Source organism: Anolis carolinensis, unplaced genomic scaffold, assembly GCF_035594765.1.
Source record: "Anolis carolinensis isolate JA03-04 unplaced genomic scaffold, rAnoCar3.1.pri scaffold_10, whole genome shotgun sequence".
In the NCBI taxonomy this organism is placed as follows: Eukaryota; Metazoa; Chordata; class Lepidosauria; order Squamata; family Dactyloidae; genus Anolis; species Anolis carolinensis.
In genome coordinates this window covers 6392631-6405479 of record NW_026943821.1, presented here as the reverse complement: position 1 = coordinate 6405479, position 12849 = coordinate 6392631, and the positions used below count along the sequence as shown (strand labels likewise).

At 41.0% G+C, this 12849-nt stretch overlaps 1 protein-coding gene across 4 annotated transcripts in view; it reads right to left on the bottom strand.

The window, feature by feature from the left end:
* The window catches only part of nova2 (NOVA alternative splicing regulator 2), a 60351-nt gene that overhangs the window by 10813 nt on the left and 36689 nt on the right, over positions 1–12849 (bottom strand). For 3 of the 4 annotated variants that reach the window (XM_062962795.1, XM_062962797.1, XM_062962796.1), the window contains exon 3: positions 8604–8770. In XM_062962795.1, coding sequence (XP_062818865.1) covers positions 8604–8770 — 167 coding nt within the window. Of the gene's footprint in view, positions 1–8603; positions 8771–12560; positions 12840–12849 lie in introns of those variants that run through there. The other variant, XM_062962798.1, reaches the window with a different exon arrangement.

The window sequence follows — 12849 nt, the reverse complement described above, 5'->3', positions numbered from 1 at the left end:
AAAATAGAGAGGTCCTATCAAGCTGGGACAGCTTTGAGTATAGCTCCATCATCAGAGTCTGTTAACTATGGAGAAAGTCATTATCAGAAGGTCACCCACCATGTAACAAATTGTCTATAACAACTAAAAACACAACAGAGGTGCCAAATAATTCTCTTTGCACCAACAAAACCTCAAATCTCCAAACTATACCAATTAGGTTGTTATGTACACATAATGGCTTTCTTTGTATCAGCACAAGGTCAAGGAAATTAGGCTGTCCCCATCTCTTTTAAGCTTCCATCAGGCAGCCTAGACAGTGCTATTTCATGTGGCTTTTAATGTCTGAAATTTTTGTGTTTTAAGTATGTATTAAAATTGCATACTAGGATTGCTTTAATGCAGTTTCAACACGTTTTAACATAGTATTTACTGTACTTTTAGCTGATATGTGTGCTTTTGATTACTTTTCTTTATCACCTTGAGAGTCGCCTTGGACCAGGAGGCAATATAGTAATAGTTAAAGGTAAAGGTTTTCCCCTGATATTAAGTCCAGTCGTGTTCGACTCTGGGGGTTGGTGCTCATCTCCATTTCTAAGCCGAAGAGCCGGCATTGTTTGTAGATACCTTCAAGGTCATGTGGCCGGCATAACTGCATGGAGCACCATTACCTTCCCGCCGGAGCAGTACCTGTTGATCTACTCACATTTGCATTTTTTTGAACTGCTAAGTTGGCAGAAGCTGGGGCTAACAGCGAGTGCTCACTCCACTCCCTGGATTTAAACCGCCGACCTTTTGGTCCGCAAGTTTAGCAGCTCAGCACTTTAACACGCTGTGCCACCAGAGGCTCCTATATAGTAATACCTCAAATAAATAAATAAATGTAGGCAATTTTGTTTTCTGTGTTTAAAATGTATGGTGTCAAAGCTGATGAAATGGCAATGCAGGTATATAATGCCAGTCAAAACAAACAGTTTCAAAATTGTCATTAGCTTTCATAGGTGTCTATTCTGAATTGTCAAGCATATATTTCACACATGCTACACTTCCTAAAACTAGTAAAATGAACTCTGATCCCAGATAATGTGTACCATACAGAAGATGAAATAGAGTGATTTTCCCCATATTCATCCTTGCCCTCAAATAATCATCTTCTTCAGAACAAATGTCTATCAGAATTAGGACAGAACAATGGTAAAACAGAGAAATTTCAAACATTAAGGTTTTTGCTGTTTTTTGGCTGAGGAGGTATGCTCTAGAAAAATGGTTAGAAATGGTGTCCAGGCCTCAAATTATTTCCTTTGCTATTGGTTGAGATCCTTACAGTTTGTGGTTAACACCCCTGCCTGTCAGTCATTCCATTAATGCCACCTATTCTTTTCTTTTGTTTTTCTATTACCCATTATTATCTTATTCACCAAACAGACTTAATGCATTAGTCTGGAGCAAATAATATAGTGGAAGAAACAATTTCAGCACCGCGGAGAGCAACACGCTTCTTACATTCAAGGCCCTTGACTTCAACTCTATGGAGTTAAGTTTGACTAGGTAACTTGGTATAATGATGTCAGGATCCTTTCAGCAACGTCCAAGTTGGGATTTTTCATGGCTGATGATGCATCCTCTAAACTAAGAACTCTCTGTTGGGGTGGGAGATGATCTTTGAGATGCAAATCTTCTAGCCAAACCATGATGGAAATCACAGCTTTGAATAGTTATATCTTGGGCTACAATCCAGAAAACCCACCAACCGGCTGCAGTAAAAAGGAAGTCCTTTCTCCAGGCTTTGAACATGCAAACACACAAGTTATCGAACATGCAAACTTTCCCAAACTTTGGGCACATAGTGGGGAAAAAGCATCTCTCTTTATAGTTCTGTGCTATAAAGGTACAGAAATGGATAAAAATTCTGCTCCAAGAGCCAAATCCTACAGTTTTCATAAGTATATGCAAATGAAGTTTATTCACCTGATTTCTTCCATTTATGCACAAGGAAGAACTATGCTAGGCATATAAGCCACACACACTTCCAGTCACTAGAAATCTGCAATTTGTCTGACTTCTGAAATCTCAGCAGGCATTTCTCACCTACTTCTAATAAACTAAGTATATTTTTCACAACCCTGAGGAACAGAAACTTGATTTCTTTTTAAGGTAACAACTATAAAATGAAAGAGGGAGTTGCTGAGGTGGTACAAATTCCAGAGGCAATCCTACATTTTGTTCATTTTCTCTCCTACACTGCTCTGTTTACAGCACACTCAGCTTATACAAGGAAAGAGTGTGTGGCAAGGGAGGGAAATGTGATTGAATGTGATGAGGGGACTGTGTGTATGGAGTAGATCTGCAGGGTGTCTCTGAAGCAATTCTTCCAGTGCCTGAGATTTCAGCAGATATTGGCCATTTTTAGGAGCTGTTCAAAGACAACCAAATAAGAGGATGAGAGGGAGGGAGAAGAAAGGGAGACAGCTTCAGGGGCTTCGTAATGAAGAGGGAGGGGGCTGCTCCACCCTGCCTTTATATAACCACGAGAAAGAGAGAGCGATACAGATTTAGCAAGAAAATGCTCTTATGTAATCAAGTCACAGGCATCACCCGAAACCCATCACCTCGACCAACCCATTGCGATGGTGCTGGATTAGTGGAGAGGGGGGCAAAAACCAAACGAGATTGCAGAAGAAAGTCCTTCTGTGCTAGAAGAATAGGTGCTGCATCCCAGATTAAATCTGAGAATTAGCAGTCTCCTCCAAGGCGGCCGACTCACAACCAAAATCAAGAAAGACACTTCTAAGAGAACGCCCACAGAAGACAACAGCCTGGAACAGCAGGGGAGCATCCACAGTTTTGCCCATCACATTCGCCTCCACAGCAAGAGCTTCCCACAGTTTTGGGCAAGAAAAGGATAAATCCAAATTTGGAGGTGGGGAATAGATTCTCTTTGTATTGAGCAGTGCTTCCAAAGCAAATTGAAGCATCACCAGAGCAACGCTGGTACTATTTCTCTCCTCCTTTCCAGATATAGTTGGCACTTGCACTATATTTCTGAATACAGCTAGGAAAATATTCCTTTCATTAGACCATAACTCCCACAATGCTAAAAACCAGTAAAAGTACTGGTTGGGAAGGAATATAGGAGTACCTTCCCATGCTGTTTTTGGAGCAATGTTGACATGGGATGTTATTTTGGCCATCTAGGAAAGGATAAGAGATACATCTTTCTTTATCAGTATCGTCTTGGAAACAATCTTCCCTCTTCCCTCTCCTTAATAAGTGTCACATAAAACCAGCTCCTTTTGCCTTGGCAACCAGGTATTAATCTGTGTCGGCTGCCAAGGCCAGGCAAAATTTGTTGACACCTCTTCTGTCCTTAAAAAAAGATAGATAATATCAGGTTGCTCACCTTATAAGTATCTCGAATCACCTGTCCCAATTTGTGTCCCATTTCTGGATATTTTAGTACTAAAATTAGTCTTTCACCTTGCTAAGATGTCCTTTAGGCCACTGATTTGGACAAATACCTCACCTTTTTCTTCCCAAATACAATTTTACCCCTTGTAAGAACCTGTTTCACAGTATAGCTTACATACTGCATGTCTCAGAACTAAGAAAATATATTTGTTTAGACTGCATTACTCTGAATCCTCCAGCCACTATGGCTACTGGGAGTGTCTCTGGGCTGAGTCCAAGGAAGGGATTTTTTCTAGTTTTCTGCTTCTCCAGAGTTTTGTGTATTTGTGTGTGTGCTTTCAAGTAATCTATTCACTTACGGCAACTACATTAATTTCATAGGGTTTTCCTAGATAAGACATACTCAGAGGTGGTTTTGTCAGTTCCTTCCTCTGTTCCTTCCATACTACATACTGGGGAGGGGTGTATCTGAAAAGTAAAAAAATCTTGTTTGCCTGATGGTAAACAAATACATTTTGTTTTCCTCAGCGGAGGAAAGGCATTTGGTGCATGTTTAGTTGAGTCAGTGCTCTACTGGTTCTCAACTCTGTAGGGGTACAAATCACCTACAAATATAACAAAAAGTTAGAGGAAGAGACAAGGTTTTGAAGCAAATGAAGCCCCTACTGTCTTCTATTCCCCCCTACTAAAACAGAGTGTTCTTGTTATTTTGAAATTGAATATGTTTCATCGTTTCACCTTTCCCTAGTTAGAAGTGCTGCTTTGATCCAGTGTGATTTCCTTATGTGCAGCTTTAAAATAGATATGGGTAAAGTGAGGGCTAGGAGTGGCATGTAACCCCAGGATTTCATTGTGGCCTTTACCTCCTCCTTCCCTTTACAAAACATTTTTTTGTAAAACAAACAAACAAACAAAAAACCCTGTAAAATGCCCTGTAAGATTTGGGGGGCATTTCTGTCATTTTTGGCCCAGGTCTTTCTCTCATGATTGCCAGATCACCAGCTATTGTTTTATTCTACTTTAATTCTTTTGTATAAATGTATTATGTTGTTGAAATGGCATTGAATATTTGCCAGTTTTTATGTTTTAGGTCTGGAAGCCGTCCTGAGTCCCTCCGGGGAGATAGGGCGGGTTAAAAATAAACTATTCTTATTATTATTTCAGCACTAGGTATTAATTAGTGGTCTCTCATCTGAATCCTAACTAGGGGTGACCTTGTTTAGGGCTGACTGGGACTATGATTTTACAGAAACTGTCCACACCCTCCTCGAAAACCACAGCTTCTATGTGGAGTTTTAGGGCAGGAAAAGTAGATGGAGGAGGTAAAAGAATGCTTTACCCCAAGACAGTGTTCTTACACCTACCTTGTTTAATATCTTTACAAATGATCAGCCATAGCCACCACTCATAAAGAGTTTTATATATACTGATGACCTTGGCCTAACAACACAATCAAAAGACTTTGAAAAAATTGAAAACCAACTCACCAATGCCTTGAAAGATCTCTCCAGCTACTACAAAGATAACCACCTGAAGCCTAACCCTGCCAAGACACAAGTGTGTGCTTTCCACCTATGTAACTGTGAAGCCAACAGGAAACTGAAAGTTACCTGGGAAGGCCAAGAGCTCGAACACTGTTTCCATCTCAAATATCTCAGTGTCACTTTAGATAGAACACTAACCTTTAGGAAACACTGTATGAATACCAAGCACAAAGTTGCTGCACACGACAACATCCTGTGGAAACTTACTGGCAGTGCAGGGGGTGAAAACCCAAAATTAATAATAACATCAGCCCTGGCCTTGTCTTTCTCAACTGCTGAGTATGCCTGAAATATGCAGATTACAGGATGCCTTAAACCTACACCTGTTGATAAACTCTACAAGCTGGCTGGCATTGCTCCCACTTATGGGCCATGGGAAGTTGCTGCTAACTGAGGGAAATAAGATTGAGCATTGTGAAAGCCATCCACTGCATGGCTATCAGCCTCCTCCCAGTAGACTCAAATCAAGGAAAAGCTTCATGAGAACCACCACTCCTCTTAATGTTCCTCCAGCAACAGCAAGGGTGTCCCTCTGGGCAGCTAAACCAGGCAATCCCAACTGGATGGCCCCCCATGAGGGTCTGCCTCCAGGGGCAAACTTGGAAGTCCCTGAACAGACTCAGAAGCAGAGTGGGCAGATCAAAAGACAACCTGACAAGATAGCACTACCTGGAGGAATCCTCCACTTTGTGTGACTGTGGAGCAGAACAAACAACTCCACGTATGTATACTTGCCCACAATGCCCTGCCTCACGTACAGAGGAAGAGTTGTTAAAAGCTACAGACATTGTGGTCACTTTTGGTCTAAAACTATTTAGCTGTTTATGATCCCTATATTTTATCAGCTTTAAACGTATTTATTATGCAATGCTTTTAACACAAAATAATAAAAATAAAACCTTGTTTAGTGTCCAAGATCAGGCAGAATCTCGTGCCTTTACCTATTCTTACTTGTGTTATGCTTTGCGTGAAAGATCTGAGATAAAATCAGAATACAAATCAGATAGACCAGCAAACTTCCTATATTGATATGTACATTTCGGAATACAAGCAGTCCCCAAGTTACAAATGAGATAGATTCTGTAGGTTTGTTCTTAAGTTGAATTTGTATGATGAGGTACATTTTTAAGTGTTGCTGTAGCCATATGTGTGTGTGTAGAGCTTTGTTTAGCATGGGATGGGTGAATGCCCTGTGGTGTTTGTTTTGCTGCCTGTGCCCCTGTTCAGAAGACTGGAAAATTTGGCTTGTTGTGGAAACAAGGATGAGTGAGAAAGCTTAGGTGAAAACACATTTCTCCATCATGATAACAATTGTGGGAGTGAATTTTCCTTTTGAGGAGTAGATTTCTTTCACTTCCTGTTGTCTCACCCCCTGTTCTTAATTAGGAGTTGTTTGTAAATTTGGATATTTGTAACTTGGGGACTGCCTGTAATCTCTGTAGCTTCCCCCAAAAGAAGGAAAAGCCCTTCTTCAACTGGCAGGGGGCAGGAATGCACTCTCCATTCATTTCCCTTCACCCTTGCAGCCATGTAAATTCTTCTTCCATACACACTTCCTGACCCACACTCAAAGGTGGCCCTGCCAAGATCCTTGTTTTCAGCTTCCAACCCATAGCTGGCTTTCTTCTGCGCTGCCATAGCGACGGCACAACCGACAGACAATGAGAAAACCTGCCGGCTGGCCCCTTCTGCACACAGCAACCTTGAGTGGAGGAATAGGCACACCCCTCCACATTTAGCCATCTTTCCCTTGCAATGGAAAAACAGTGCCAGAGAACAGAAACACCACATATTCCACACAGTCACCAATCTCTTTTGTAGACATTTCAAGGATTGCAAAAATATGTTTGCATTGATATAGGTCTTTTATTAGTTTCTATTCAATTGGTGGAATGTCTGAAGGGAAGATGGAGCAAGCTTTCTTTCTCCTGTTCTGGAGGCTAGAACATGAGCCAAGAGATTCATGTGATGAGAATAGAGATTCAACCTAAACATTAAGAAGAAATTAATTACTGTAAGAGCAGTATGGGAATGAAATGGATTGTCTTGGATAGTGGTTGACTCTCATTCTTTAAAGACTGTTTTAGCTTTGTGTTGGGAGTGCGGTGGCGTAATGGGTTAAACTCTGTGCCGGTTGAACTGCTGACCTGAAGCCGCATTGAGGGCTTCCTCAATGCGGAAGGTTGGGTTGCTGACCCGAAAGTTGTCAGTTTGAATCTGTGAAATGGGGTGAGCTCCCACCTGTCAGCTCTAGCTAGGTTTTTGTTTTTAGCCTCCCAGCTAAGATATATGGGCGTTCCCTGGGCAACGTCTCTGTAGATGGCCCATTCTCTCACACCAGAAACAACTTGTAGTATGTTCTCAGGTCACCTCTGACACGATTTTTGAAAAAGTCTAGTGTTTCTACATGGCAGGAAGTGGAATAGATGGCATGTACACCCCCTTCCAAGTCTGAAATTTGATTTGATTGTAAATTTGCATCAAAGAAGAATTTTGATACAGATACTTGAACAAGCTTATATTGTTAGAGATGTCCTTCCAAATGGAAACGTGGGATTCAAATTAGACAATCTCCCCTTCTACTAAAACATTCAGCAATCCATTTGATGCTGGTTGAGGTTTACCAAACATGGAATTCCTTCTGAATATCATGCTTAGTGATATGCTTTCACAGTTTTTGTATGCTTATTTATCTGATTTCTATACTGTATCTTCCCAAAGTTTGAGTAACTACTGACCAACCCATCCAGTGTTTTGTTCTGTTGGTATTTAATTATCAGAGAGAAAAGCAAGATGCAGAAAACACTACAAAGACTGTAAGAACATGTGGAATGTCTGTGTTCAGAAGCACATAAAATTTCAGAGGGCTGGATGGGTTCATTTAGGGAGATATCATCTGTCAGACAGAATCATAACCTCAGAGTATCTGACAAGTTGGAAGAGGTCCCGGGGTCTTCTAGTCCAACCCCACTCTGTCACGCAAAAATACACAACAAAAGCACTCTTTAAAGATGCCCACTCAACCTCAATTTAAAGACTTCCAAAGAAAGAAACACTGGGAATTCTGGAAATTGTGATTCAAAAAACATGGCTTTTATACGCCCTAGACTAGACCACAATTCAGGACTCTTCTACACTGCCATATATACATATTACCAAAGAAGATAATCTACAATAGATGCTTTGAAAATGATTATATGAGTCTACACTGCCATATAATTCAGTTCAAATCAGATAATCTAGATTTTATATGGCACTGTAGAAGGGGCCTCAGCAACAAGGTTCCCTCCAGATGGCTTTATAATAACCCATATCCTGGCTGAGAGTGGTGTAGGATTGCACTCAAATGAGTTCATTTACATTGCAGAATAAATGCAGTTCCACACCATGTGTCTCAGTGCTAATGATAGTTTGGTGGGGCACAGGCACTATTTGGCAGAAAAGCTTCAAGACCATGTAAAACTACAACTGCCATGCTTTATAGAATTGAACCGTGATGTCAGACTACATTAATTCTGCAGTGTAGATGCAATCTAATATCGAAGGCCACCAGGTTTGCGAGAGGCTGAGCTTTAGTCTAATCCAACAATCTTACTTTCTTTTAAAGGACACTCCAAACTGTACTCTCCTCCCAGGACCCTCCAAAAGAATCAAACACCACCAGCTATTCACCTGCTTGGCTCGGTCTGGGTTCATCGTCGTCTGCGGCTGGAGGATGTTGACTGACTCTGGCTTCACTACAGACTGAGGGATCTCTCGGACCTTTTCGGCAATGAAGTTGTGGACTGCATTGAGGGCTTCTGCCGTGCCTTGGACCAGGCAGACGCGCTCCGTGGTTCCTGAAGGGTGCCAAAAATAAAAGAGAGAGTTGGCCATGATGAAGATGATGATTCACACTCCCACTTTTCTCTTGTTCAAGAGCCAAAGGGTTTGAAAAGACGCTCTGGATGTTTGGCCCCATTAAATTTACCCCAACTATTCTCCCCAGCCGCTTTGAGTCTCCTCTTGGAGAGAAAAAGCAGGGTATAAATAAATCTAATGATGATATAATAATAATAATAATAATAATAATAATAATAATAATAGTAACAGGAGCATAGACCACTGTGGCCAAGTCTGGTTTTTCAAGGTATGGGCGCAACTGGCACACAAGTTTTAATTGTGCAAATACTTTCCTGGCCACCACTGAGACCTGGGATTCCAGGCTCAGCGATGAGTCCAGGAGAACTCCCAAGATGCTAATCTGTGTCTACAGGGGAGTGGAACCCATTTTTAATATTTAATATTCAACACCTCAATTATTTAAAGTTGAATAATGAGGGGTATGTGTGCCTTTGTGGTACGAAACCTACAATCCAACATACATTCATGCTTTGACATATACTGTATATATTTCAGTACCACCCACAGAAAAAGCTTTGCTTATCTATATCTATATCTTCTATCTATACACATAATAAAAGTAAAAATATGTATGTTTGTATGTCACAGGGGTGTCTACATACACAGACAGGCTTCACTTCCACAAATAGCTATAGCTCACACTTTGCAGGAGACACCAATGGCCTTCCCTCCAGGTTATAGCAAGCTCCATGAACATGTCCAAGTGTTCTCCACAAAACACAAAACTGCCCACCACCCAAGTGAAGGATTACACATGGGGACAATTTCCTCCTAGATTTTCTGTTTTTCCTCCACCACAGATATCCCAGTGTTTCTTACTCTCTCTATTGGTGTGGAATTTGCATGGCCCCACCTACTGCCACTCCCATAACCCTTTCCTACTGTTTTCTATGGTGCACAGCAAACAGAGCAGAATTGATCAGCAACTGAACATACTGGAAGGGTTTGGGCGATTGACTCAACATGATGGAAATTGTAGTTCACCCTGCGTCAAGACAGAGCACTGTGACCCCCACCAGCAATGAACCTGGACCAAATTTGGCACACAGAACCCTCCATGACCAACTGGAGAGTTTTGGGAGCAACTGACCTTGATTTATAGGAGTCATAGCTCACATCCAGAGAGTACTAAGAACCCAAAGAACAATGGATGTGGACCAAAACCTGATATGCCCAAATTTGAATGCTGGTGGGTTTTGGGGGGAATTGCTCTTGATATTTGGGAGTTGTAAGTACTGAGATTTAAAGGGCATTCTGAACCCCACCAAAGATGGACCTGGGACCTAACTTGGCACACAGAATCCCCATGACCAACAAAAAATACTGGAGACCTCTGGTAGAAATTCACCGTTTTTTGAGGGAGTTGTAGTTCACCTACATCCAGAGAGCACCATGAACTCGAACGATGATGCACGGTTGCCTGGTACACCCAATTTGAATACTAGAGGGGTTTGGGAGGGATAGACGTCAATTTATGGGAGTTGTAGTTCACCTACAATTAGAGAAACTGTGAATCTCACCGATGATGGACCTGGATCATACTTGGCACACAGAACCACCATGACCAACAGAACCTACTGGAGGGAATTGAGGGGGGACTGATCCACCATGGTTAGAGCTATAGTTCATCCTGCAACCAGAGAGCACACTGAACCCCACCAATGATGCATATAGAGCAAACTTGCCCAACATGACAAAATTTAAATATTGATGGAATTTCAGGGGGTTCACCTGACATGATGTGAGTTGTAGTTCACATACAACCTTATGCATTTTGTAAAATTTAAAAAGGACTTTTTCAAATAACCCGGGCAACGCCGGATACCCAAGCTAGTGTGTGTGTGTGTGTGTGTGTGTGTGTATGGGCCGGGCTGTGGCGCAGGCTGTTGAGCAACCAGCTGCAGCCAGCTGCAACAAATCACTCTGACCAAGAGGTCATGAGTTTGAGGCCAGCTCGGAGCCCTGCGTTTGTCTTGTCTTTGTTCTATGTTAAGGCATTGAATGTTTGCCTTATATGTGTGATGTGATCCGCCCTGAGTCCCCTTTGGGGTGAGAAGGGCGGAATATAAATACTGTAAATATGTATATATATAGGTAAAGCTTTTTTCTATGGGTGGTACTGATTTTATTTTAAGCTGCTTTCTCTTGTAGAGAGAAAAAGCGGGGTATAACTAAACATTATAAACATAATAACTTTTAAAAAGAACAAGTATAAAATTATTATCATTGCATTGCTTGAGGAGAAAGATGACAATGGAGATATATACCGTGTTTCCCCAAAAATAAGATGATGTCTTATATTAATTTTTGCTCCCAAAGATGCTCTAGGTCTTATTTTCAGGGGATGTCTTATTTTCCATGAAGAAGAATTCACATTTATTAGTGAACAAAAAATGAACATTTATTCTATACTGTACAGTAGTTGTCATCACAAACCAGCATAATCAGGCAAACTATGAATCCTATCAAGAATTTCTTGTTACTGTACTATCATTATTTCCATGTAACAATCTATGATATGTACATTTACCAACCCTGCATGCTCTGGTATTCTGTTTGGCAGGAATGCTTCCAAACAAAAATTTTGCTAGGTCTTACTTTCAGGGGAGGCCTTATATTTAGCAATTCAGCAAAACCTCTACTAGGTCTTATTTTCAGGGGATGTCTTATTTTTATTTATTTATTTATTACAATATTTATATCCAGCCCTTCTCACCCAACAGGGGACTCAGGGCGGCTTACAATAAAACACACATATAAAAACTGTACAATACACTATAAATCAGTTAAAAAATTAACTTACATAAGACATTCATAAAACGCATTATAAAATACAGATAGGCATGTTCAAGTTTAAGTTTTCAGGGAAACAGGGTAGGTATATATAGGGGGTATATATAGGTTCCATAGGGTCTCCTCACAATTGTTGTTGTTGTTATTTATACCCTGCTTTATCTCCCCAAAGGAAACTCAGGGCCCTTCCTCACAGCCATATAACCCAGAATATCAAGGCAGACAATCCCACAATATCTGCTTTGAACTGGGTTATCTGAGGCCCCTTCCACACAGCGGAATAAAATCCCACTTTATCTGCAGTGTAGACTCAGATAACCCAGTTCAAAGCAGATACTGTGGGTCATTCTCCCTTAATATTCTGGGTTATATGGCTGTGCGGAAGGGCCCTATGTCTTCACATTGCCATCCCTGCACAGCAATGCAATGCTTACATTGTGGAATATAATAATAATAATAATAATAATAATAATAATAATAATAATAATAATAATTTATTTTTGTACCCCACCACCATCTCCCCAGAGGGACCCGGGGCGGCTTACAGATACAAAACCAACATACAATAATATCAAATACAAAAACACACAAATAAATTTAAAAGGCATTAAAAAATCACAGTTTCTTCAATAATTTTATGGATATTGATGGTATCCTGAGCCGGTCCAACAATGAGGCTAATTAATCGGTTGCTTCGGACTCAAAACATACGGGGGCGCAGTCGAGACTGCTTTTTCTATTGATTTGTTGTAAAACATGATGTTTTGGTGCTTAATTTATAAAATCATAACCTAATTTTATGTTTAATAGGCTTTTCCTTAATCCCTCCATATTATCCAACATTTTCGCTTATCCAACACGTTTATTTTTTAGTGATTGGTTTGGGGGGGGGGGGGGACACCAAAATTCTGTTCGCCTACACTTGAAAAATACCTAGGGCCGGCTCTGAGGTATCTTTCATCTTTTTGAGGGTTCATGCATTCTTGTGGGGAAATTCCACCCCCAAAAAATCCAGAATGTGTTGTGGGGAGGCACTATAGTTGTTTGTGAGGCCTGTGTAAAATGTTTTATGAAGCAAAACCAAGGATACTGGGAGGCAGAGTGCTCCCATTCTTCATCTTTTCCCCCAAGTGAGGTTTCTCCATCTTCTCCTTCTCCTTCCTGCCTTCCCCATCAGCTGCGGCTTCAACAATACCCCTATCTGGCTCCGGGTTGCCATGGC